General features: G+C 56.3%; 1 protein-coding gene across 1 annotated transcript; it reads right to left on the bottom strand.

The window, feature by feature from the left end:
- Nucleotides 1–1,503: 1,503 nt before the first annotated feature.
- On the bottom strand, nucleotides 1,504–26,851 carry CUL9 (cullin 9). Its single transcript, XM_039569011.1, is given in 44 exon segments — nucleotides 1,504–2,464; nucleotides 2,842–2,933; nucleotides 3,125–3,258; nucleotides 3,605–3,722; nucleotides 5,052–5,162; nucleotides 5,643–5,717; nucleotides 5,908–6,001; nucleotides 6,136–6,299; nucleotides 6,397–6,561; nucleotides 8,140–8,280; nucleotides 8,580–8,943; nucleotides 9,021–9,280; nucleotides 9,359–9,555; nucleotides 10,005–10,122; nucleotides 10,301–10,446; nucleotides 10,571–10,606; nucleotides 10,609–10,735; nucleotides 10,823–11,033; nucleotides 11,346–11,503; nucleotides 11,847–12,029; nucleotides 12,492–12,607; nucleotides 12,849–13,025; nucleotides 13,105–13,238; nucleotides 13,759–13,934; nucleotides 14,022–14,117; nucleotides 14,270–14,375; nucleotides 14,527–14,698; nucleotides 14,772–14,862; nucleotides 15,028–15,255; nucleotides 15,566–15,671; nucleotides 16,060–16,291; nucleotides 16,385–16,602; nucleotides 16,742–16,935; nucleotides 17,018–17,032; nucleotides 17,034–17,226; nucleotides 17,502–17,706; nucleotides 17,920–18,295; nucleotides 18,783–18,973; nucleotides 19,952–20,090; nucleotides 22,800–23,333; nucleotides 23,702–23,856; nucleotides 24,646–25,254; nucleotides 26,363–26,424; nucleotides 26,728–26,851. Coding segments are annotated over 42 exon segments (7,533 nt in total). The 5' UTR covers nucleotides 25,241–25,254; nucleotides 26,363–26,424; nucleotides 26,728–26,851; the 3' UTR covers nucleotides 1,504–2,274.
- Between the last annotated feature and the right edge of the window lies 1 nt (nucleotide 26,852).

The following is a 26,852-nucleotide window of genomic DNA, read 5'->3' as shown; positions in this document are numbered from 1 at the left end:
CCACAGGCTGCTTCTGGAATCACTGTGCTGCTTTTCAATCCCAAATTGATGGAATTTGGTTTTCCCTTCCTCCTGGAGCAATCCACAACTTTCTGAATTAATTCTTTATACCTTCTTGATGAACTATCAGTTTTATAGTTTTAGCAGAGGAGTTGGCAATTTGGTGCAGTCAATGCGCATTTCCATCTCTTTCCCAAGGACTGAGGTGAGGCTGACTGGCCTCTTGTTTCCTGGATTGTCCTTCTTGACAATGGATACATTATCTGCCTTTTTCCAGTCACTGGGAGCATCCTCTTGATTGACATGATCCTTTAAGAATGATGAGAAGTGGCCTTGTGGCACCTGCCAGAACTTTCTTTGCTCTCAGATACACCCCATATGGTACAGAGTCACAGAATGGGTATTGTTGGAAGGGACCACAGTGGGTCACCTGGTCCAACCTCCCTGCTCAAGGAGGGTTGTCCCAGAGCACACGGTACAGGAATGACAACGGAAGAAGCCCTTCTTCTTATCCTTGACTCCTTGGCCAGTGTCAGGTAGGTAGTTTGATTGGGACAGTTCAAACTGTCCTGTCAAACCCTAACACAGGTGTCCTACGAGCTCAGGGAGGACAGAAACCTCCCACAGAGCAGAAGAGCAAGGTTTGATCCTGACTTTCGGTACCAACACTCCATGGGAGCAGAGACTCACAATCCTTCTGACTCTTTGGGTTCCAGGAGACAGTGAATAAAGAACTGCAGGCATGAGTCTCCACATAAGCAGCTTGGGCATCTAGGATGTCCCCAACAACCTGGGAAATCCAGGTTGCTCCTGCAAGGACTGGTCCCACTGGGGAAGAAGACCAGGGTGTCCAAGCACCCCCATCACATCTCTCCCCCAAGTGGCCCTGAGGAGAGGGCCCAGAGAGCTGTCACAGGGAGCCCATTGCCACATATGAGGAGCAGGGTTGGGATTTCCACTATGACAGACTCTGCAGGACTAGGAGCTATGGGCTGCAGGAAAGTGGAAAAATCAGTCCTCTCTTGTGCTCTGTCCTGGAAGTTGTTCCCTGTCCAGCAACCCATAAGAACCCCACATCCCTCCCAGATGGCCTAAGAGCCCTGAATCTCCACAACAATCCCACAAACATCCAAATCACCCCTCAAACCCTGATAGCAGTCCTCCATATGCCTTTTGCTGGACACCAGACATTACCACTTCCATCAACATGCAGGCATCCTGTCTTGCACCTGGTCCCACAAACACAAGCCCCACCACTCCATATGGCCTGGTCCCCCACCCTCTTTCCCATCCCTCCCCATACCTCTCACTGTTCCTTGAACTGCCCAGGAAGGAAAAGCCACTTTCCAGGGCAGATTGTGTGGTCTGGGTGAGGATTCCAAACCCACACTAATTTCACAAATAACTTCTGGGATAAGCACATCCAGGTCACATCCTCCTCACTTGAGGAGATCCTGCTCTCCCCTCCACTCCCATGTTCCCTGCAGACAACAAGAAGGCTTGTGCTAGAAGAAAACAGTTTATTTTTTTAAACAGAACTTTTTTTCAACCCTTGTTCCTCAGGGTTTTCCTTTTTTGCAAAGATACAGTATTATCTGAACAACTTCTGCATATATATATATATATATATAAAATATATGTGTGTGCATGTATTTATAAACTTAAACAATCCTGCAAACCTGTGTCACTCATAGCAGCCCTTCCTGCTTCATACCAGAGAAGAAAACTCCAACAAAGGGCAAAAATGCAGCCCCTCTCAACCAGAGGAACTGAACCACATCCAGCTGTGGCTGGAGAGAATCCTACCAGCTCCAGCTGGGAGGCTTTAACTTGAGTGTAAATGCATCTCTTTACAGCATTTCTGGACACTGGACACTGCTAGACAGTGCCATGCTGGGACACGTGTCACCCTCCCCTGTGCCCAGCCCTTGGGGAGAGCACACCAAGGACAAGGAGCAGCTCTTTAACAGGCAGCAACCCTCACTCTGCAGGTGGGCTGTGACTTTCTAACTCAATGAAATACCTATGGGCAGAACTGGAGACATGGGAAAAAGGCAAGGAGACATCGTTCTGACAGAGGTGGCCACAGTAACACAGACCAGCTGCCCAGAGCAATGTTCCTGCATATTCAAGAGTCATTGAGCAAGAAACCTCCCAGAGGAAATGCTTTGTTCTGAGAGGTCCTCCTGCCTTTGAGGAAAAACATTAACACAAACTGGTTGAGACAAAGCAGAGGCAAAGGTCCAGGCTGGCAGGCTGGGTGACAGAACACTTCTAGTCATAGCTATCATCATCATCAAAGTAAGAATCACAATCAGACTCATTATCAATCATAAAGTTGTCTTCATCAAGGTCATCATCGTCATCATAGTCTTCCTGCCACTGTGGATCATACTCCTCATCTTCAACCTCTTTGCCACCTTCATCTGTGTTGGGGGAGTCACACAGGATGGTATATTTTTGCCTGTTGAGAAGGAGAGCATAAGAGCAGAGCCTCTGCTGTGAGCATCAGCTGCCACCCAGCCCCACAACACCCTACTGTCACTGTCTCAGCATCCCCACCCAAAGAAACTCAGGAGAGTCCAGGGAGAGCAACTTCCATAACTGAGTCTGCCAGTGATGGAGCTTTCTTGATCACAGCTGCATACAAGCAGAGGTTTTGCTGGTTTCCCTACACCCCTATGTCACTTAAATTGCTACCACAAACCACAAAACAGGATGCAAGTAATCGGTGTCTGTCATTCACTCTTTTGATGTCAATGAGCAAAGGAGCAAACTCTGCTCACCTGCTTTTTGTCTGTACTCACTCAGCTTCCCCTGTACCCTGCTAAGCAAACTCACCCTGTACATGCAAGGGCTGAAGCAGGCACATTTGCGAGTTTCAACCTTCTCTGAACAGCATCTCCTGAAGTCTGGAGCCCAACATGGAAATCCTATTAGCAGGAAAGAACAGCCAAATGAGAGAAAAACAATATGTGATTTGGAGTGTATTTTGCCCTGCAAACCCTTACCCTGCACACACGCAATCCTGAGTCCATCCCCATAGCTGATCAAGCCCGTTAGTTTGCCCACAATCAAATTAGACCAGAGCAAGACAAGCCACAGACAGGCATGTGGCCTTCACCTGTGTGGAGTGCCAGAGAATTGCAAAGAGACGCTCCTTGATCTGCCGCACCAACTCCAAACCCGCACGGAAGTGCTCTGCTTTCAGGAGCCGAAGAGAAGTGGCCAAGTCCTGGTACTGCAGCAGGGTTTCCTCTGCAATTCAAGGCCAACAAAGTCATGCTGCATCCCACACTCTCGAGCAGAGACCAAGCCCTTGGCTCTGATTAGGAAGCCAGCCATAGCTACTTAGATCTCCTGTGCACATACATCCCTCTTTCAGAACAGAACATGTTGCTCTTTACTGCATCAAACTCCACTGGCAGCCAAACTGCTCCAGTGGACTTCCTCAGAAATGACATCAAGAAGGCAAAAAAGGACCGGGAGAAGTGGGAGGCCAGCTGGGTGATGGTATATATGCTACTGCCCCACTACAGAGCTGCTGCTCTTTGAATACAGCTGGAAATGCTAGTCACTGCTTCAAAGATGCTGTAGGACTTACCCAGAAGGATCTGCAGAGCGTTAGTGAGCAGCTCTAGGCTCTCAGTCTGCTGTTCCACAATATCCATGCTCTCAGTGTCCTGGTTATAGTAGCTGTACACACAGGAGTAGGCCAGCACCTGGAAAAGTACAGATCTTGTTCTTAAGCACCCTCCTTCTGCTTCAGAGTGGGCAAGAAGGGAGCAGCACCAAACCCTCCCAGACGTCATTATTGTCAGTGGCCTCTGGTCTGTGGCCATAGCCCAGTGACCCATTATGCCAAGTGACAGCAGTGCCAGGCTAACTAGAGCCACTGGCAGGACTGGAAATTAATGTGCAATTATTTTATACTGAAGTCTAAAATAACTGATTGTTCCCACCTGCAAACCATCACAAGAACACAGACTGTAAATGCATGACAAGTGTGACTGACCAGCAGGCAAAGGACCAGCACACAGGACCTAGGCAATGCTGGGCAGCCCAGGCTGAACAAAAGCAGCAGTGAGCTGAGAGGATGGAGCCCAAAGGGAAGCAGGCATGGTGCTATACAGCACCAAGAGCCCACAACAAAGACATTTCAACAAGTGGAAAACTCCAGTTATGAATGAATGACCCCTAAAGCCATGTAGGCACCCAGCAGGAAATGAGATCACTGTTTCCATTCAAAGAAATGGGCCAGAAAATTCAGGAGCAGCAGCAGCAACAAGCAACAGTGATATGTACCCCAGAAAACACATGGGCTACTACACTGAGAAGACAAAATAGGGTCAGGCACCCTTGTCCCACATGCCTCTCTCAAAATCAAGCCTACCTGCAAAACCAAGGTGTACAGGTAAAGTCAGTACTGCAAAGAAAATTCCCACCTCCTGCAAAGACAATTCCCACCTCCTGCCTATGTTTCAGGACAGAGCAGGCATTGCAGGCCGAAGGTGTCACAGGTTTACTGCACATACCCAGTGGCTGCACTACAAACCCTTTCTAATGTGGCTACCAGGACATGCAGCAGGTAACTCCATGCTTCCAAAATATCCATGGTTCATGAAACGAAGTTAAGAAAAGAAAATCGTAACATGAGCATCATGAGGAACTTCTTAACTGTAACACAGCATCAGGAGAGCTTTCAAAAGGTAAGTACCTTCACTGGGGCATTTCTAATAGGAATGGACCAAACCCAGTGAATGAAAACCCGAAATATAGACTTTGTGTTGATTCCATAGTGTCAACTTGAGCTAAGCTCCAAATCCTATGACCTGACTGTAAGGAATACTGCAAACAGCTCAACTCAGACTGAAAGCAGGGAAGGGCAGACATAAGCTCTTCCCCTGTCCTGATGCTATCCCTCCCCTCAAGCTTTCTGTCTCCCCTTGTTTCGGGAAGAGTAAGGTTGGTGTCTTCTCACTTTAAGAAAGACATGAAACACACCAACAGAATGAAGTCTAAACCTCAGCAAGACTATTATACAGCCTTACCTTCCGTGCCTGTTCTAGCACTTTGCAGGCATCAAAAACAAAGGTCAAGTTCCTAATTTTTGGCATCTCTCTGATGGAAGAAATGCTGTTCCTCAGACTTACAGCAAATTCCTGCAATAGCCAAAGGAGAAGAAACAAAAAGTTCGTGTCAGTGTCAAGCTCCACAGGACTGAAAAAACAGCAACTTCCACACAAATAATTGCTAAGCATTCTGAAGTGCCATCCCAGGAGATGCAGGCAGCAGCCGACCATTTAATGCATCCAACTATGACTTCTCTACTGTGCCATCACTTCAAAAGTTTACAGCATCTCAGCTCTGAGCAGAGCTCAGCCTTCAGTCACCATTGCTTCCAACTGCTGCATCACTCTGAGCCCCTGAACACCACAGGTCAGGTGCTTGGTTTCCACAACAGACTTGATAGAAGAAAGCAGACACGGACTACTCCTTAATGTCAGAGCCAGGGGAAAATGATCAGGCATGCCCACCTGGATGTGAAGCCTGCTTCTCAGTAGAGAAGATACTGACACAACAGAAACTGCTCTGCTCACCTGGGCTGAGGCAGCATCTGCAAAGGAAGGAGGAGGCCTTACCCTTGCGTGGTGATGGAAGGTGCACCTCTCGTTGTAATCCTGGAAACGCTTCTCCTGCCAAGCTGCTTTACTCACCTGAAAGGAAAGGTATAGGAACCTGCAGCATTTTCCCTTAAGTACCAGGGCTATCTGGAAGTGCCAGTATTACTGGCAAATGCACAAAGTCCAGAGTAAAGGGCCCAAGTGGAGCTCCTTACCATCTCTGAGAGGCTGTAGGGACCTCTGAACACAAGCATGAACCAAGGAGATAGAGCAAACCACTCACCATAGCAGAACAGTTGTAATAATCCTTGTGATTTGGCCTCCAAGGCTTGAGGCAGCGCCAGCAGAAGCCATGATTACACTTTGCACATGTCATGCTGCAGAAGGACAACGGGAATAACTCAGTCCTAACAGCCACTTGCAGACAGTTCCTTCCAGGGCTGCCCTACACCACAGCCAGGGATGTGCCACCCAGTCACAAACACAGTAGTGAACAAAAACGTATACTCACTGCAGGCATCCCTCGTTTTTCTCTATCTGAGCCTGGCAGTTTGGGCAGTGCTTTGAAATGAGCTTAGCCAGATGTTTGCTTTGGGCTTCACTTGTCATTCCCTCATAGTATCCATCATCATCTACCCACCGAGACATGTGGCTGCAGCTGGCAGGATAATGGGCCTGAAAGAGGGAGAGAGACAGGCAGTCAGCCACACAAAAGCACAAGGGTGTGTGCCAAACCTAAGACAGTACAGCCTGTGACCCAGCTCAGCCTCACCTCTGGGAAGCTGCAGTTGAAGCAGGATATCCAGGAGCACTTGGAACAGGCTGCTCCATAACCAAGTCCATCCTTAAGGAGGATCTGATCACAGCCCTGAGGGTTGGTGCACCAAGTCAGGTTGGAGCAACACTCAACATAGCGTCTGAGGAGGGCTTTTTCATACTGTAATGAGAAGCCAGGAAGGAGATTTAAGCCAGAGAAGCTGCATGGTTAGGCCTTACAAACAGGGTCTGGTGCACAGGGCTATGCATCTCATCAAACAACTGCTCACAACAAAACAGCACACAGTTAGTTTACCCTTTCATTCCCTTCATGTAAATTTTTCTATCCTCCCCACATCAAATCTGGAAGCTGTTCAATTTCACAAATTGCTGAGGTTGCAAGGCATTTCTGGAAATAAAAACTGGTCCAACCTCTCCAGCTTAAAGCAGGACTGCTCAGGACCATGTCCAGTTGGGTTTTGAATATACCCAAGCACAGAGACTACAAACCTCTCTGCCCAAACTGGCCCCATATCTCATTGCCTTTACTATTGAAAAAAAAAAAAAAACAATGCCAACAACCAGTTTTCTTATGTTTAAATAGAATTCCAGGATTTGATCTTCATACAATAATCTAGTTATTTTGAGCTCAGGGTTGGACCAGAGACCTCCACAGATTATTGCAACCCAAAATATTCTATGACTGTATGCGTGACTCTGCATGAGACATTAACACTCATGCAGAGTCACACCATACCACTTACTGATCAAAAGGAAAACATAACATTTCAGTGAGAGTATCAGGGCAACTTGTTAAAATTAGCTGTTATTTATGTCCACCTGCAATACTTATTTCCTTTTATAAAACAGTCACAGCAAGAGGCTATTAAATCCTGCTTTCAGACAGGTGTGACTATGGGAATTGCAAAGGCAGTAAGGACTAATTGTACAGATATATGCACTAATTCTCCAAACACTTCCTATAAAAAACAGGACAAAAAATACACCTGTCAAACAACAGAGCAGTGAAAAAGAGACTGTTCTGCCCAGCAATTAACAAAGAGTCTGTCATGTGACATCTACAGCTCTGCCATTGGGTGGGGAGGGCACTCAGCCCTACGAACTGAAAGAACAGAAAAAAAGCAGTTTCTGCTTTAGAACAAGCAGCTACTGCTGTCCCCTGATGACCCAGGACTAAGGTAAGCAGAGCTCAGAAAGCTTGGTTTAGAGATGTCTGCAGACTCACACAGACTTGGAGTGAAGATTACGTCTGATGTGGTTAATTCCTGCCATCCCCACAAAAACCTGAACTGCTCAAAGCCAGAGACTGATGGAAGAGAAAGGACATAGGGTCACTGATGCAGCAGTAAAATGAAATTGCTCATGTTTTCATTTGGCCTAGATTTTAATATTATTATTATTATTATTATTATTAAATTGCTTCCAGCACATCACTAGAGAATACTTGTCATGAGCTGCTACCATGGCTCTCATCTAGTCCTGTACTAATGATGTCCCTGAAATGTTTGCTGGAGATGTACTTAGAGGAAATATCACTTTGCTCTTTGTTGATGTTATACTTTCCTGAAGAGCTGGTATTGACCATAATCAGAGAACACAGACGAAATCTGGTTGGCCTCCACTATCATGCTGCCAGTCTTAGTAACAGGAAGGGAAAAAGCAGCAACAAAATTATCTGATAGTGCTGACCAAAATGAAAGAGAGCTTGGACACCCAGCAAGCACCCCCCCTGCTTCACCTTGGCTATGATCTCCTCGGAGGACACGATGGAGTAGATGAAGGCTGTGGTGGGCTGAGCACGGCACTCGGATATGGGACAGGTGCAATTGACAACCATGTTCTGCTCAATGCGAGTCATGAGATACTCCCTCCAACAGGGCTGTCAGGACACAAGAGGAGAGATCAGACCTAAAGAGGGCCGTGGGACCCTGGAAGCCCTTCCCACCCAGCAGAGGGTGCACAAAACCCCACAAATCATGGGTAAGTATCCAAAAGCACAAAAGTGGGAACAGACAAATCAGGGGGTGAAGGATCACAACAAAAAAGTGAGCTGAGAAAAGAGAATGTATAAGCTCTAAAATTCCCCTGATAACACCTTCAGATAAAGAACAGCTGTTCCAAGTAGACAGCAACAATTCCCTGCCAAGTAGCAGGAACCAAAGACCCCAGGACCTTCACCTTGCAGCAGTAGTGCATGCAGCAAAGGGTTGGTGGCTTCTCAGTGGGACACAGCTGGTTCACACAGACTGGGCAGTGGGTTCCAGGGCTTGGGGGAGGCTGGACATCCTGCACTTGCAGCCCTGAGGAGATGAGCAGGGCCTCACGGTTCTCCACATAGCACTGGATCAGGAAATCCACATTCCACCTACAGTGCATGAGGAGGTGCTGAGCAACATCATCCGGTATGCTCAGAGTATCCTGGACTTGCTGTACTGTCTGGTTCATGAGCAGCTTGGCCTCCTCTGGACTGAGCGTGTGCCCCATTGGCACCTGCAGCATTGCCATGAGATATTCTTCCGCCCTGTCTGTGCCAGGATTCAGCCTAACATGGAGAAATGTGTTGTGTTCACACAGGGTGGAGATGCATACCCCTCCACACCTGGTGACATGCACCCCTACCAATGCAGGCTGTCTCTGTTGTCCTCCTCCAGAGATGTCTGTGCTGGCCTGCACTGGAAAGTCATCTGTGCTTGGCCACCAAGAGGTGCTGTGGATTCAGCAGAGATGTATTCCAAGACATGAGGCCTCCCCTCCTGGCGCCGGAGATAGCCCTGGTTCAACAGGTGCAGGATGCAGGACAGCACGTCCACGCTGTGGCAGCAGAAGCTCAGGAACTGCACCCCCGGCCCCAGCTCGCCCTTCTGGCAGGCATCGATCACCTACGGCAGCAAGGGAGCCCCACTGCAGTGGCTGCAGCCCCCACGCAGCCCCTGGGCCCCCTCTGCTCCACCCCGTACCCTGAACACCAGGTTGTCGATGTGCAGCTGCTTCTCCACCTTGAGGATGCGGGTGATGAGGCAGCACAGGACGTTCCTCTTCCTCTCCAGGGCGCTCACCTCAGCCCTCTCTGTCCGCAGGTACCTCTGCTGGGGCAGCAGCCTCAGCTGGCGGCCGGAGGCCTGGGCCAAGGCTGCCTGGTTCAGCCGCAGGGCACCTGGAGCCAGCACCCAAGCCAGGCTCAGCCAAGCCTCGGGCTGGGCCCTGAAGGAGCCCCGGGACACACGTGTGGCTGTGGGACCCAAGCTGGGCCTCCTGCTGCTGCCTGCACCGCTGGCCACCCCAGCCCTGTCCCCCACGTGTGGCCCCAAGCCCCAGCCACGCACACAGCCCCTGGCCCCGCCCCAAGCCCACACACAGACCCGAGACCCAACCACCCACGCTGACCCACATGGGCCCCGTGCATGGCCCCGAGCCCCACCCCACGCATCACCCCCAGCCCCACACCGGCCTCAGGCCCCGGCCTGGCACACAGACCCGTGCCCCCGGCAGCAACACACGGACCCAGCCCCCTCGCTGGCCCTACGAACTCCTGCACCCCTAAGCCCAGCACCCCCTCGGGGTTCAGACCAGCCCCTCCCCCGGGTGCCCCAGCCCCGCACTCACCCCCCGGAGCGCAGCTCCCCTCCAGGACGCCCTGGCCGTGGGTCAGCGGGGTCAGCGCGTGGTGCACCAGGTCAGCAGGGAGCCCCGTAGCCTGCAGCAGGGCCTCCACAGCCACCTCCTGCAGCACGGGGTGGGAGGGCAATGGCCAAGAGCCACTGGCCACAGGCCTGGCCTAACCATGGGGTCCTGTGCCCCCAACACTGCTGGAGACCCCAGCAGAAGGGAAGGGAGGACACGGCCCTGCCATGCTCCGGCCTCCACTGCCTCCCTCGCCCCACGGTGGCCCCAGCTCCTACCTGGGCGCTGTTGAAGCACAGCAGGATGTACATCTGCAGCGTGGACACGTGCAGAACGCAGTCTCCAAACTGCAGCTCGGCGTGGCCCAGCCACGTCCACTGCAGCCGACGGGGCTTTGTGCACTCCCAGCCCAGCTGGCTCTGGCCTGCCAGGGACAGTGTCAGCGCCAGGGACCAGCCCTGCCAGCCACTCAGCCCACCCCAGCACGCCACCACTCGTGGCTGAGCTGCCCTGGAGGGTCTGGGCACTCTCCTGGCCGCAGCACTCACTCTGCCGGCAGAAGTCAGCAAACTCAGCCAGGGGGAGCTCAGCACCGCCGGGAAAAACCTCCCAGGGTTCTCCATGTAGCAGAGCGGGGACACAGGCCAGCAGCGCGGGGACAGGGCCAGCACCTTCACCTCCGGCACATCTGCCACCGAGGCCGTTCCCAGCACCTGGGCACGGGGGCACAAGGGCGGCTCGGGTCAGGATCCAGGATTCTCTGGCAGCCTCCGGCCTCCCCACGCCACCATCCCTCTCACCTCGTCCAGGCCTGTGTCCAGCTCCAGCAGCCGCTTATCCTGCTCCTGCAGCTGGAAGAGGCAGAATTGCCGCTGGAGCTCCTCCGACTCGGCCAAGTTGCTCAGCATGTCTTGGGGAAAGCGGCTGGGGAAGCACAGCCCGATCTGCTCCACGATGCCTCCTTCCAGCCACGACGGCCCTTGCGTCAGGAGCCGGTCCCCCAGGTAGTGCCTGCCACGGCCACCAGCTTCTGTCAGGGCTGGGCCCGAGCCCTGTGGCCATCAGCCGCCCGCCAGGAGACAGCCACAGCTCCAAGCCCGGCCTCACCCCACAGCACACGGGCCTGGCAGCACGCTCGGCTCCCCTCCCTGTCCCCAGCAGGGAATGTGCCTCCGCACACCGGCAGCACCCACGGGCCCTCCACGCTCCATGACCCCGTAAAAGCAAAGCGGGAGCGCCACTGCCGCGCCAGGCCGGGCTCCCCCAGCACACCAGGCCACGCTGCACCAGGCCCCTGGTTCCGGGGAGACACGGCAGCCTCACCTGTAGAAGTGCTCAAAGGTGTGGGCAAGCTCCAGGCCGCTGAAGACGACAAAGGGCTCCAGGAACTGCTGCAGCCGCTCCAGAGGCCCCGTGCTGCCCGCGGCCCTGCGCAGCTCCTGGATCTGCACGTCAAGGTAGCGGGCAAACTGCTCGCTCACCTGCGAGGGACAGGGCTGGCTGCAGACAGGGCTCACCAGGTGCCCACAGGGCCGGGCTGGGGCAATGTCCCTGAGGGGAGCAGCTGGGACACTCTGGCGCTCCCGGGCAGGGCCCCAGGGTGCCCAGGCACCAGCCCAGGGCAGGACTGTGCCGAGGCCGGGCCCATGCTGGGACGAGCACCACGCACCTGAGCTGGCCACCATCCAGGGTGCCAGGGCAGGGCTCTGTGGCTCGGGGGAACAGGACACCACCCACCCCGAGCTCGCCCCAGCGCCACGGGTCAGGGCAGCTCCCCAGCTGTGCCCAGGGCCAAGGCAGCGGGGCCGCGCTCCCTCAACTCACGTGCAGGGCAGTCAGGAAGGAGAGCTGCAGCAAAGCCCCTGCAAAGCCCTGGCCCAGGGCCAGCACGAAGGCGGCCTGCTGCCCAAAGAGCTCCTCCGTGGCCCCGCGCAGGCGCTGGTACAGCCGGCAGTAGCGCTCCGCAAGGTCCGGCGCCTGCCCCGCCGCCTCCAGGAACCGCTGCACCTGTGGGAGCAGCGCCAGGGCTGAGCCCGCAGCAGGACGTGCCCCTCGCACTGTCCCCAGCCCTGCCCTGCCCTGCCAACACCAACTGCCTGGGTCCCAGCCAGGGCCAGCTCGGGGCTCTGGTGCTGCTGTGGGGCTGCCAAGGCGGGAGCGCGGCTCCGAGGCTGGGCAGGGGCTGTGGGGGCACAAGGGAGGCACAGCAGCAGCCCAGCAGGACAGAAAGCCCAACGCTGGACCTGTCTCCTGGCCCGCAGCATCAGCCTGGGCACAGGGCCTGGCTGACACCCGAGCCACGCCAGGGCGGCAAGCGCAGCACGGCTGTCCCCACATCGCTCCAGGCTCTGGAGGCCAGCTACAGCCCTGTGCCCTCCCCACGCTCCCAGGGCACTTCCAGACCCCACTCCCTGCTCCAACCACCCAGGGCAGGTCCCACGCCCCCCCAGTCAGCCCTCCAAGCTCTACCTGCTGCTGCACCACGCCACGCCAGCACTGCGAGATTCCCCACAGACCTCTCGGCTTCTCCACCACTGCCTTTGCAGTCCTGGCCAGCACCTCCTTGTTCTTCCCCTCCTTCCCACCTGCCAAGGGTCAACCTCAGGCTCAGCGTGGCTCCGTGGGCAGGCCCCGCACACTGACCGGCCACGGCAGGGCTGAGGGAACGCTGGGGAGGCGCGGCCACTGCTGGGGCGTGACCGCAAGCCTTCCCTGGCTCAGGAGCCTCCTGTGCCACAGGACGCTGCCCAGAGGAGCCTCACAGCCACAGCCTGGCGCTCCGGAGCACCGCCTGCCCAGCTCCGCGGAGGGCAGCCCCTGGCTCACCAGCTGCTCTGCTCTCCTCTGGCTCGGCGCCGCCGGGGTCCACGTGCACCAGGAGCTGGGTCAGGCGCCGCACGCAGGAGCCAAAGGTAGCCCTGCGCCCCGTGGCACGGCGGGGCAGCTCCACGCTCTCCAGGTACTCGCTCAGCAGCCAGCCCAGAGGACTGACACCATCAGGGCCTGTGGGGCCAACCAGACTCAGAGCCAGGCGCCTCTGCCTGGCGCACGGCACGGATGGGTCCCGGAGAGCGCAGGGTACCTGGGCTGGTGATGCTCTGCACCAAGGGGTTCACCAGGGCCTCCCAGAACGTCCTGCCCAGTGCCCGGGCTGCCTCATCGTCAGGAAGGAAGCGGCTGGCAAAGCCCTGCTCGTGCTGCAGCGCCCCGTTCAGTCTGCAACAGCGACCGGGCGGCACACGGTGCCGGGGCTGGAGAACTCCCACGGGAAAGCAGAGCACACTCGTGGCTCCCTGCTCTGCCCCTTGCCAAGGCACGACAGCTCGGTGGCCCCGCTCGCCCCCAGCAGCCAGGGAGGGCCCCTCGCTGTCTCTGGGACCTGCCCCAATGGCCCTCGGGGCCCTCACAGCCGCTGCCAAACGGGGCTGCGCAGTGCCTGTGGCCACGAGATCCTGCTGTGCCCGGCCGACCTCTGCCACATCAGGATGTGCCGGCCCCTGTGGGGGACCAGCATCCCCTCTGGGGGGTTAGCCCAGCTTAAACCCAGGGGACCCCCAAGGCGGCCCTGGCCCTCCAGAACCACTGGTGGCCAGGAAGGAGCAAGGGCCCCTCCCGTCCAGGTGGCACACCCAGCTGCTCCTTTCCTAGCCCCGCTGTCCCCTCACAGGCTGCCTGCCACGTCCCCCGGGGCCCTGGGACACCAGGGACGCGATGGCACAGCCAGGACACAACTCACCTGCCAAAGAGCTGCAGCAGCCGCCCCCGGTCTCGGCAGATCTCCTGGCTCCAGGCATGAGCCCGAGCAGTGCAGGAGAGGAACGTCCGCCGGCACAGCTGCTCCTTGAAGATGGGCCACAAAGTGGGCTTGGGACCCAGCACCTCGATGCCACGCACACGTGTGTCAATGCCACCCTGCGGGAGAGCGGGACCCTCAGCTCCTCGGACGTGGCCCCGACACCCCACGCTGCCCGCTCCCGGGCCCAGCCCCTGCTCCCCTACCTGCTGGCACCGCTTCACCCGGATCTGGATGATGGGCCAGAAGCGGGTCATGTTCTCCAGCAGGATCACTCTGCTGTCCGAGGGCAGGATGGTCACCTGCAGGGAGGCACTGAGCCCTCAGCACGACCGCCAGCCTGCAAGCGGCTCCCGCAGCGCAGCTCCTGCCATTCCCACCTCCCCGAGGGCACCAGGGCCACACCTCCACGGGGCACAGCAAGGACCGGCCCGCCTCTCCCACGGCGACTCACCGCATTGAGCTCCGTCCTGATGGTGGCAGGGCTGTCCCCGCCCAGCACCACGACCCGCGATGGCATGTAGCTGGAGTCCTCGCTGGCCACCAGCATGCTCAGCTCCCTGCAGCACAGCAAACACGGGGCTGTCCCCACCTCCCTGCCCTGGCCCCTGACAGCACCATGCCCTGCCGGCCATGTCCCGCTGCCCCCAGCACGGGGCCACTGTGGCAGGGCTGGCACAGATCCACAAAGCCCTCCCGGCCCAGCCCCACCTGATCACCACCCCACACTGCATGTGCACAGTGATGAAGTGGGAGCCGGTGCTGCCGTTCGACTCCCAGTAGGTCCTGGGGTTCCTGTCCGTGAGTTTGCTGGCCTGGTGCGAGTTGGAAGAGACCTGCACCTTCTCCCAACACTTGTCCTCCTTCACCTCCATGCTGGAGCCTGTGGGCAGAGCACATGCAGCTTCCAGCCACCAAGCCAGCTCCTGGGGCCAGCTCCCACTGCCCGCACTCACCTCGGCACAGGTTGTGCAGGAAGACGTCGAAGAAGGGGATGCTGATGGGCTGGTGGCTCCGGCGGTGCTCCTCAATCTGTCCCAGGACCAGCTGTGGGATGGCAAAAGGCTCTTACCAGGGGCCCCAGGTCCTCCTCCCCTCACCCCACGCAGGGCTGCGGCAGGCAGAGAGCACAAGGCCGTCCCTCAGTGCCGGGGACAGCCTGAGGGCCCCCAGACCCAGAGCCCCAGCACGGCCGTGCCTCCCCAGGCCCACCTGGATGCAGCCCGCCAAGATGCTGCTCGTCAGCTTCTTGTAGAGGCTGGCGAACTTCTCACACTCCGTCACCAGCTCGAGCAGGGCCGGCGCCAGCGACGGGACCGTGCTGTGCTTTTCCAGGGCTTTGCTCAGAGCCTCGTGGGTGCCCACGTGGCACATCACCACCACGCAGTCCTTGCTGGCGCTGCCCAGGCGGTGCAGGAAGCCAACAACCTCCTGCAGCACCTGCTGAGATGCAGCCGTGAGCAGCCGGGGCACCGCTGGCAACTCCCTGGGCCCTCCCAGCAGCCGGAGCTGCAGCTCCATTCCCCTCATCCCAACCCCACCAGCGCTCGCCAGAGCCTGGCCAGGCACGGCCAGACTGGGCATTTGGCCACCAGGACACGGACACGGCCAGGACAGCCGCTCCCACCTCTCCCAGTGCCTCGGACACAAGGCCAGGCTGCCACCAGGACATGGACACGGCCAGGACAGCCGCTCCCAGCTCTCCCAGCACAGCCACCCCTGCCTGCCGGCAGTCCCGGGGCCCCCTCACCTCCCAGCTGCTGCTGTGGGTGCTCAGGCAGGACACACAGGGCTCCACACACTCATGCCAGGGCAGCACATCCTCCTGATAACTGTCCAGGAACTTGTTCAGGATCCTGAGTGACACAGGGGGCCTGCTCAGGCCGGGGCACAGGGACAGCAATGCTCCACGCAGCCCTGCTTCCCTGCCCCACCCGGAAGGCATCTCTCAAGGACTGGCAACCAAGGCTGCCCTGGCACCTTGCGCACCCCACCAGCACCCAGGCACGTCCTCCGCTGCCCCTGCGTGTCCCCGCCCCCGCACACGCTGCTCTGTCCTCACACGGCCCTGCGCCCCAGGACAGCCCAATCAGCACCTGCCTACGTGCTGGGGTGAGCCCGCCGCCAGGGAAGAACACCCCCACCACCACCCACAAACATGCACTGCGTCTTCCCAACACGACCACCAGCACTCACACACCTGCTGTGGGGGTCCCAGAGCCCCCCCAACTCCCCTGCACCCACCTGAGGATGCTCAGGCTCACAGCCTTCTCTGTCCCCAGCAGCTCCAAGCTGCGCAGCAACAGCCTGAAGCAGCTGTGGTCCTGCAGCAGCTGAGCCACCTGGCCAGCGGGAGCAGGGCCTTCGCTGCAGAGCTGCCGCTCCAGGGCCACCACCACCTCCTTGGACAAGACGCCGTCCTCCAGGCCACCCAGGAGCATCTGCACGCCCTTCGGGTCCAACGGGACCTCTCTGCCTGCCGTGACAAGGACACGTGAGCCCAGCCCGGGCGCTCGCTCCAGCGGCAGCAGCCCCTCAGGGCGCTCTGCCCTGCCAGGCCAGGCGGTACCTGCTGCCTGCGGGCCCAGGGGCAGCCGGTGCTCGGCCAGGCGATTGATGGCGCTGAGGGCCAGCACGGCCTGCGGGCAGCCGCCGCTCTGCCCGTCCCTCCAGCAGCTCTGCAGCACCTCCAGGAGACCGCAGCTCGCCAGCTGCTCCGCCAGGCCCCGGTGCCCATCCATCAGCATGTTCACCACCAGCAGGCCGTTCTGCACCCCTGAGGAGCCCCTGCAGGGACACAGCCGTGCCACTCTCCTCCCCCAGCCACACAGCCTCCCCTGCACCCGCAAGCCACCTGCCCGCCCTGCCCGTCCTTCCCCCTGCACATTCCCCCCAACCTCAGCCGCTCTCCACACTCCGCCCCTACCCCGGCACCCTCTGCATGGTGCTCAGGGCAGCAGGGATGGCGCTCAGCAGGCTGGCAGAGCCCTCGCTGGAGGCAGAGCCGATGCTGGCAAAGATCTCCCGCATCATCTGTGCGTCGCCGTGGTTCCAGGGCAAGGGCTTCCCACCGGCACCTCCCGGCTCAGCGTCCGCAGCTCCCACCAGCACCTTCAGGGCCTGCGAGGACAACAGCAGGGCAGCGGCACCTCCAGCACGGCCGGGGCGGCCCTGCCCGCCCCCCGGCACCCCCGGCACTCACCGCCAGGCCGGCCTGCCTGCACCAGGCCGGAGCAGCCGTGCTGCTGCATGCAGGCCAGCACGGCCCGCACGCCGCCCTCCGTGGCAAAGGGCACGCGCCGCTCGTACCGGGCCAGCAGCACGGCCAGCAGCCGCAGCGTCACCGCCACCAGCGCCTTCTCTGCCGCCTCCGTGCTCAGCAGCTCCACGGCCACCCGCACCAGCTTCTCCCTGCGTGCGACACCACACCTCAGCCGGGGCTCCTGCCACTGCCAGCGCCTCGGGCCCTGCCAGCCACCTCCTTCCTGCCCGCGCTGCGGCTGGGACGGCCCCGCCGATGAGCCTGCCTGCGACAAAGGGTCACAAAATCCACCTCTCCTCTTGCGCCTACCCGCCCGCACACTGCCACTGCCACCTCCCGCACTCCCAGCTCAGCACTGGCCCCCACCCTGCCCACAGGGCCCTCCCCAGGCAGCACGAGGGCTGTGCAGCACCCCAGGGCTCACCCAGCGCTCCCGATGGTGCCCAGCCCGCCCTGGGCTGTGCCGACTTGCTGCTCCGACTTGGACTCCTCCTCCAGCATCTTCAGGATGTGCTTGAGCCCAGCTAAGCGCAACCCCACCGCCGAGCTGCGGCTCTGGATCACGTCCACCACGGCTGCAACGCTGGCCAGCGAGCCGCTCTCGCTCACCCCCTCGGAGCTGCCCAGCACTGCCCGGAGGGACGGAGGCGTCAGGGCAGCAGCGACGCTCCAGCAGCTCCCGGGGTGCCACGCGCCCGCAGACCCAGCACCCGCAGGCCCCCCCACTTCAGGCAACCGCTGGCTGCACGGCCCCCCATGCCCTGCCCAGAGCCTTCCCCCGTGGAGGCAGCAGTGCCGCTTCCAGCACCGCGCCTGTGCCCCAGCGCCTAGCAGGACATTACCCTGGCTCTGCTCCTCCGTCACCTCTGGCAAGAACAGCCCTTCCCTCTCAAAGAGCTCGCTGAACAGCTGGGAATCCGACTTCACTGCCACGCTGCGCGCCTGGGGCGGCCCTACGGCTGCAGAAAGCTCTTCCTCCGCCGCCTTGGCCATCGTGCCTTTGGGGCCGGTGCTCCTGCAGCCGTCGCCCTCGGAGCACACTGCGCTGCTCCCTCCACCATCCTGCTCTGCCCCCCTGCCGAGGAAGTGTCTGCCGTAGACACGGGAGCCGCGCAGGTCACGCAGAGAGCTGCCCTGGCACCGCTTCTCCAGGACCTGCAGCACCTTCTGGGCCAGCTCCGCAGGCACCGACAGCTGCATCAGGGCTTCTTCATCCACCTCCGACAGCCACACCGATGGATGGGGACAAGTTAACCTCGGGCTCGCCACAGACCCCGCGCCCCTTGGGGCGGCCACTGCCGGGACGGACAGAAAGGCTGCACCGACAGAGGTGCCCAGGGCCGCTCCCCGCTGCCACCCTCCCCGCCTGTCCCCAGCCCAACTCCCACCAGCCCGCACCTCCCACCCGTGCTCAACACCCAACTGCAACCGGCAGAATGACCCCACGGCCTCGCCTCGCTGCCCAAACCTCGCTGCACAGTCACTCTTCCACTCAGGGGACGCTGTGTGTCCTCTCATCTCCACTCACTGCTCTGCTGGGCCAAGCTCCCCATGCTTTCACCATCCCAGCTCACCCTCCCATTTCTGTCCCTTTCAGGCTGTCCCTGCACAGCTCACACTTGCCATCTCCTCTGGGCCTGCTCCCTTCCCTAATGTTCCCCTTGCTCCTCCCTCCCATTTCCCCGATGCAGCTACTGGCCCCTACCTGCTCTCCCTGGTGCTGCTGGATGAGACAGGTGATCTCTTTCTGCTCCTGTGCCTCCAGCTTCCTCACAAAGAACAGCAGCTCCCACCACTCGGCACGGCTCAGTGCCTCTGCAGCCTTAGGCAGCCGCTGCCCCAGGTAAGGCAGGGAGTACAGCCCCCCCAAGGGCTTGCACAGGAATGGCTGTGGAACTGCAGGAGAGCAGAGGAGGGACAGTGTCAGCTCGGACAATTCCCCCATCCTCTGCTGCACACTCCACATTTCAATTCAATTTCTATGTGGAATATGATGCCAAGAAAGAGTTATACACAGAAGTGAAACAGAGCTCCTGCTTCTCCCAAAATCAGAAAGACCAAGAAAAGGAGAAGTCTAAGTAAGTTTGACACTGCACAGTGACATGAAGTATTTAACTACAAGAGGTAGAAGCCATTAAAGCCATCATTTCAACTGGCAATATGTTCAAAGTGTGCAATTAGCTACTGATCTCATCTACATTCTCTCTTGCAGCAGGTGAATCCAAACCACTCTCCACAAAAGATATCCTAGAAGATCACAACTGTGATAAAAGAGTTACTTTAATCGGTTTCCCTGGCCAGAATCACATCAGATGCTGAACAAGAAAGGGGTATCTGCAGTCTGGATTCTCCCTTTTATTTTCTCCCAGTACAAGGGCAATGTTAAAGGATTCTAGGAGATCCTGCAGATGTCTCATGAAAACAGTGCTTTAATACTTTAACACCTTGTTAAAAGCTTAACAGTATGAAGTTAAACAAATTGTTGCTACATTAATGCTTTTAAAAATCCTCATCACTTACTTAAGGAGATTTGCATGCCCCTAAACAGCTTCATCTCAGAGAAATTCTGTTTTGGCAGCTTGTTCAGTTAATTCAAACACACAGTTCTGACAATTGCAGTTTATATCAAATTTTATGCCTTTTATATCATTACTTTTATTATACATCTTGACAGAAGTCTAGGGTTCAGAAACACTCCATTCAATCACAAGCCATGCAATTACTTAACTAGCTTTACATGGTCACACAAACTAATAGTGCTTTCTAAACCCAGCCTGCTGCTTGGTATGTGCTTGGCCATATAAAGGTCACCGCTCCTATCCCACAGGATAATCAGAAAGAAAGAGATGATACACACACACAGCAGAATCTCACCTGTGTCTAGATTAAAGCTCTTTCTCACATTGTATTCCTCTTCCTGAGCAGCAGGATCTTCCCATTGGTCCCCAAAGCCAATAATCTCCAATATGTGCCAACGCATCCAGTAAATCCGACCCGTTGACTGCCATAAAACCTGCAGGTGAAACAGATCCAGATGATCACATTTGCTCACTTGTTCCATCTTCTTGCTACATTTGCCCTCCCATTTCCCAAATGCCTGGAGACAGCAAGCACTGTTCAAGTAGAAGACCACACAATTTGTGTACAGATTTCAGCACACACATTGTCTAGTTTTGAGGCATACCATCTTTACTAACTTCTTGCCCTGGTGGTTTTTAAAAAACCACCAACTTTGCCTGCAACCACTACAGATCTCCAGTTAATCACACCTGTTCCAAAAGTGCCAAGCTGCAGGTGCCTTGGGAAAAGCAAAGGAAGAACATAACCAACACTACCTCAAGGCAGATGAGCTGTATATAAAGTATTTCAAGGCACTTTTATAACCTTGGTCATGCATCAACCCTCTCAAACAGGTTTTGGGCTCTTGACAAGCATGTTTCAAAAGCAGCAATTGCTTCTTCTGCTTTGTCCAAGTTGCCTCTCAAAAATCAAAAGGATTTTTTTACGGTTTCCCACACCACAGTGTTACATTTAACCTTCTGAGCAGAAGGAAAACCCAGCAACAGCAAGTACAACATGTCAGTAACTTTAAAAAACAGCAGAAAAACGTATGGTTTGCCTGCTTCACTGAGCCCTTTTGGGCTCACACCAGTGCTGCCATGAAGCCATCGTGCTGGACAGCTAAAGAGATGAGATGCTGACAGACTTTGGAATGCATTATATGGAAGGAAGTTGAGTTAAACTACACACAACACAATAGTCTTCAGGGTATCTCCGACCTAAAATAGTTATGTACCAAATGCCATCTCAAAGGATTCATGGAAAGATATGGCTACAGGACCAGACACAACAGTGGAACTCTTTCTTTGGAAAGGCAAGGAAAGCAACAGAAATCAGAGCAACAAAGGAAAGATGAGCAGAGGTAAGAGACAGACTCATGATGGACTGGCCCAATTACCATTCAGATCTGGTTTTGTCAATTGTGTGAGCCTTACAAATAACTTACTGAAAACAAGCCTGGATGGAGCAACTGCAAATTCATTCAACGTAATCAAACAGAAAAACAGACAAGAGAGGGAACCCAAGGGACCAACAGGACAAAGGGAATGGAAGCTAACAGTGCACTTCAGCTCAACATTGAAGCAAAAACCTTTTGAATTTTATGTCACTGGCAACAGGAGAAAAATATGAAAGGATCTTGGTGCTCTTTCCAATTGCCCAGTTCATTAACAGTAAAAGCAAGTACAAGTTTACAAAAAATAGAAATCACAATTTTAGAAAAACACAAATATTAGAAACAAAGAAGCATATGGACAAAGAGAGAATCAGTAGGAAATACATTTCCTTTGCAATTTATCTTTATGGAGTGGGTAATAAAAGAGGTTTATAAACCACTTAAAAATAAGATGCAAAGCAGTTATTCAACTGAGGGGGGATGGGCTGAAATGAAACATCACCTATGCATGGCCCAGAACTAGAAAAACCTTTTAACTGAGGTACATGGAAGACAGGGAGGTGATTCCAGAAAAGCAGGGGCAAGTCTTGCCAGGCCAACCTAGTGGCCATCTACGATGGAGTGACTACATCAGTAGCCAAAGGAAGAGCTATGGCTGTCACCTTTCTGGACTTCTGTAAGGCCTTTGACACCACTGCTCTGCTGGGCCCACAACATCCTTCTCTTCAAACTGGAGAGACACAGATTCGATAGATGGACTATTTAGTTGACAGGGAATTGGCTGAATGGTCATATCCAGAGGTCAACAGCTCAGTGTCCAGCTGGAGATCAGTGACAAGTGGTGTCCCTCAGAGGTCTGTATGGGGACCAATACCATTTGATATCTTCATCAATGACAACAGTGAGATCAACTGCACTCTCAGCAGATTTGCTGACAACACCAAGCTGAGCAGTGTGGTTGACATGTCTGAGGGACGACGGGATGGCATGCAGAGGGACCTGGATGAACTCGGGAAGTGGGAACCTCATGAGGTTCAACAAGGCCAAGTGCAAGGTCCTGCACCTGGGTTGTGGCAAACCCCAGTACCAATCCAGGCTGGAAAACAAAGGGATTGAAAGCAGCCCTATGGAGGACTTAGCAGAACTGGTGGATGAAAAGCTGGACATGACCTGGCAATGGGCACTCAGAGACCAAAGAGCCAACCGTATCCCGGGCTGCATCAGAAGCAGTGGGGCCAGCAGGTGAAGGGAGGTGATTCTGCCCCTCTACCCTGCTCTGGTGAGACCCCACCTGGAGAACTGCATCCATCTCTGAAGACTTCAGTACAAGGCATGGATGGACCTGTTGGAGCAGATCCAAAGGAAGGCCACAAAAACAGTAAGAGGGATGGAACACCTCTCCTATGAGGAAGCGCTGAGAGAGTTGGGGTTGTTCAACCTGGAGAAGAGAAGGCTCCAGGGAAACCTTACAGTGACCTTTCAATACTTCGAAGGGGCTTGTAAGAAAGATGGGAACAGACTTTTCAGTAAAGCCTGTTTTAGAGGCTAAGCAATCTCAGCAGCACAACCCATAGAAAACCAGACTAGCAACCCACCCCTCCAGCTCTGAAAGGTGCGTTTTTGCCTAGGACAGATGTAGACGGTGATACACATTATGGCATGCCTGTCATCCAACTTGCTGCACATAAAGACATCATTAGGAATTCATCAGTCACCCTGGTCACTCCCACTGCCATTCCAGCCAGAACAAGTCTCCCTATGACCTACCTGCACTGTGTGCATGCTATTCGTGCTCTGGAGAAACTCGCCTTCCTCCCCAGCTCTAACATCACCACAGTCCTCCAGCAAGCGCACCCGCATGCCACGCACCAGGTTTGCCTGCAAGTACTCCACATAGTCACTGCTGTCTGCGAAGTCTGATGCGGTCAGGAAGGTGCGGCCTTGCTTTGTGTGGGGACCATGATTTGAAGACAACACAGGCTTTTGGACAGCAGTGCTGGCTGGAGTCTTGTGCTGGAAGATGGAGCGGGCAGGGCGAGGCTGCAGCTCCCGTTGGGCCAGCGGCTCTGCCCTGTGGCTGTGGCTCCAGCCCATCACGTGCACCAGCTCCGAGATGAGGTTTGCCATGGCCATGCTGAACTCAAACTCCTGCTTCACACGGCTCCTCTCCTCAGAGACAGGGCTGGGCACAGCACAGCCCTGCTGCTCCTCTCCCTGCTCCACGCCACCGCTCAGCTTGTCCAGGAGAGAAGTCACACACAGGTAGCGCTTCACCAGGACAAACAGCTGCTTCCCAGGGATCTGCAACAAGCACAGCTGTCACACTCAGCCTGCAGAGCACCTCCAGCCCCCAGCTCCCTCTGAGCCACCAGCTCATTCCCAGGCAGGCTCCCCTGAGAGCTCCGGACCAGCTGGCAGCAGCAGAGACCTCTCAGCCCACCCTCCCCTCCCTGCTCACGGACAGGGTTCTCCAGGTGCCTCTGCACCGCCCCCAGCCTCACCCCAGGCCCAGGTCCTGCCCCGGCTCTCCCAACAGCCAGTCCTGCTCACCTGCCCACCTCCAACTACCCTCTTGTCCCAGACAAGGGCGCCAGCCCTGGCCCCCACTCCCACCCCTCCTGGCCCCTCGTGCCCCGCAGGCCAGGGCTGGTGGCGGGGTCTGTCCCCACCTGCGGGAGGTGAATCCCCTCGAAGGACATGCAGTGCTCTGCAGAGGACGTGATCTCAGCAAACAGCTCCAGCAAGGTGCAGCGACTGTCAAAGTCCATGTGCTGCTCAATGCCATCCTGCCGGCTCAGGGACAGCAGGACATAGGCCCGGCTCCCTGCAACAACAACAAAAACTCTTCAGGCCCCTTAAAGACAACCCTCACCCCACCCTCCCTGCGAGAGGCCAGAGCCACAGGGTAGGAACAGCTTGCCGCTCAGTGTCACCTGATCCATGTTCTGCCCCTTCATCTGGACTGGCAACACTTTGCTCCACAGTGTGTTTTTTCTACCCCTAACGCTGCAAGATTCTCACAAAGCAGCAACCCCAAATAACTGACTCCAGAACAGGGTCCCAGGGAAGAAAAGAAGTCAAGTTTTAACCTGAATCAGCCCTTCATCTGCCCCACTTCAGAGCTGCATGAACTCAGGCACTAGGACAGGGAAAGCCAGATCTCCTGTGGGATACACCACAACCAGCAACCTTCCAGGTGTATCTAAGCCTAATCAGGCACTTCCAAGCCATGGCAGCTCCCCTTAAATGAGGACTAGCCTCTATCCAGGGCCTGAGGAAAGGCTCCCTGCCATGAATAGGCCAGAGACTTTCCAGCTGACAGCATGCAGCAGAGTCACCCCAACACTCTGCCAGTCTCCTTGGCCTAAGTCCTCCAAACAGTTAATCAACATCCCAGCTCAGAAACCTGGCAGGGGAAAGAGTTTCTAACTCCCAGAGCAGTCCAGACAACTGCAACCAAGGAAGCTTGCAAGATCCAGACTGATTCTTCCCCTTCTGCCAGCAAACCCCGAGACATGCTGCTTCCCAGGCATCTCACCCCTCCCAAAGGCCTGGCACCCCTCAGCTGCCCAGCAACACCTCCTCAGAGGCACCGAGCAGGAGCAGCCCCCACCTGCATCATGTGAAGCCAGAGCCCGCAGCATCTGGCCAGCGCTGCGGCGGATCCGCTTCTCCTTGTGGCCCAGCATCGCCATCAGCAGCTCCAGGGCTCCCGTCTCCCTGAAGGCGCCTGCCAGAGAGCCGATGCTGGCGTAGGCGCCCAGCACGTGCACCGTGCTCAGGATGGAGCACTCGGGCGTCCCGGCCTCGGCCACCTGGCGCCCAGCTCGCTGCACCAGGCTCCTGACATCGGCCTTCATCTCCAGCAGCGAGGCTTCGTCCAGCGGCACATCCGCGGCCAACGGCCCGGGCGCCTTCTCCTCTCTCGGCCGCGGCCCTTCCGGCCTCCTCCGGCCCAGCAGCGCCGGGCAGCTGGCACAGACCTCTTCTGCAGACATCCACATGGAGATGTGCTCTGCCTTGCTCTCTGCAGAGGAGGCACTGCTGCCTCCCGCTGCTTTCTCTGCCGAGCTAACGACGCTCCACTGCACCAGGTATTCCGGGCGGCCGTTGTGGCCTCGCCGCTGCCGGAGCAGCTCCTCTGGGTAGGCCTGCAGTTTGGGCCCCAGCTGCACAAGCAGGGTGCCACTGTGCTTCTCATTCACCATGGCAGCAGATGGGTCTGCAGAGATAGAGGGGAAGCACGGTCAAGCTTTTATTTCTGAGCTGCGTGCTGGGGAAAGCGTGATCCAGCACTGACAGTAGAAGTGGTTGAGGCACAGCTTTTGATCCTGAGATCCTACAGCCAGGATAAAGCTCTGAAGGAAAATCCACTTTGCAGAGGCTACCATTCTCCTCCCAAGACAATAAGACAGTTTTTCATATACAAAACCTGTTCCCAGCATAACTTGCACACACAGAAGGAGGTTCTCCTCAAAAAAACCAAATCTAACAAAAAACACCAAGGTGAAATGAGCCCTCTTACAGCAAATAATGACAGGAGTCTGGAGTCCTGTTCTCAACCCTGCCACTGCCCATATCACCCTCACAAGCTGCTGCTTTTGCGCTTCTGTCTTTCCTCTTGCTATTTACCATTTGTAGTTGTTTAGACTGTGAGTTTGCCTAGAGCTCACGGTGCTCTCACTGTGCTTGGGGACCTTCACCTCACCAGGCCCTGAAGAAAATAATGAGCAATTTCTCAAATCTAGTTCATACACATCAAATCAGGTCACTACCTGAAAGTCTCTCAGTATTTCCTCCTTGGCCTCTTCTCAGAATTCTTTGCCTTTACAATGCTTTGTCAATGGGCAGATTCCACAGAATTAAAAGAGTGCTACTCTCTGTTACCTGATTGTTCTGCATCTTGGGACTACAAAGAAGACACAGTGCTTCTCTGCTTTCATCCATGCAAAGAGGAGCATGGAAATAGTTTGCTGTCCAAGACTGAGTGCCAGCAATCAGCAAGCCAGCTGCAGACAAAAACACTGACTGAGTTCACAAAGGATTCCAGATCAGGCTGATAGGAAGGATCTCAGAGGAGCTCAGTCAGGTGGCAGTGGGAAATGCTCCTACCACTTGCACACACTGGCAAGAGAAGCAGTGAAGCAAGATGCTGTTCAGCTGGTGGTAACACGAGTCATTGTCATAAAAGGAGTGAAGATACCACAGAAACAGTTAATCCGTGGTTAACCAAAGACGATCCTAACCATCAAACACTATGACAAGCACATTAAAAATATTTTCCAGGTGCAGAGAGAAGCAGCCTGAACCCCCAAGAAATTCATACCTACCTTCAACTGTGCTGCCTTCCTTGCAATTTGCAGCAAGCCAGATGGGAATCTTGTTGCACTCTCTGTAATAAAAAGACTAAGTTATTCTCCTGCGCTTTGTAACACCACAAGCCAAAGAATTGTTTTCCTTAAATGAGCTTGTACAGTGCACACACACAGAGGATAGCTCGCACCGACGTGCCTCAGTCCCGGCGCCGCGGAACACATGGGCTTTCCTCCGGGCCCTCCCGGACACCCCGGCGAGCCGCGCGCCAGTGCCGGGCCCTTCGCTCACCGCTGTCCCGCTGCCCCGCCGCCCCCGGAGCCACGGCGAGCGGGGAAGGGCTCGGCAGGGCCCAGCCCTGGTGCGCGGGGAGCCAACTCACCCCCGACGCAGAAAGAAAGAAGCGGCCCTTCGGGCGCCGGTCCGACCCTGCCCACGGCCCCGGAGCGGCCCCAGGCGGAGGCGCGGAGCGACCCCGGCGCCACCGGGAAGCACCGGAAGCAGCAC

Source organism: Corvus cornix, chromosome 3, assembly GCF_000738735.6.
Source record: "Corvus cornix cornix isolate S_Up_H32 chromosome 3, ASM73873v5, whole genome shotgun sequence".
In the NCBI taxonomy this organism is placed as follows: domain Eukaryota; kingdom Metazoa; phylum Chordata; class Aves; order Passeriformes; family Corvidae; genus Corvus; species Corvus cornix.
This window is presented reverse-complemented; position numbering and strand designations above follow the sequence as displayed.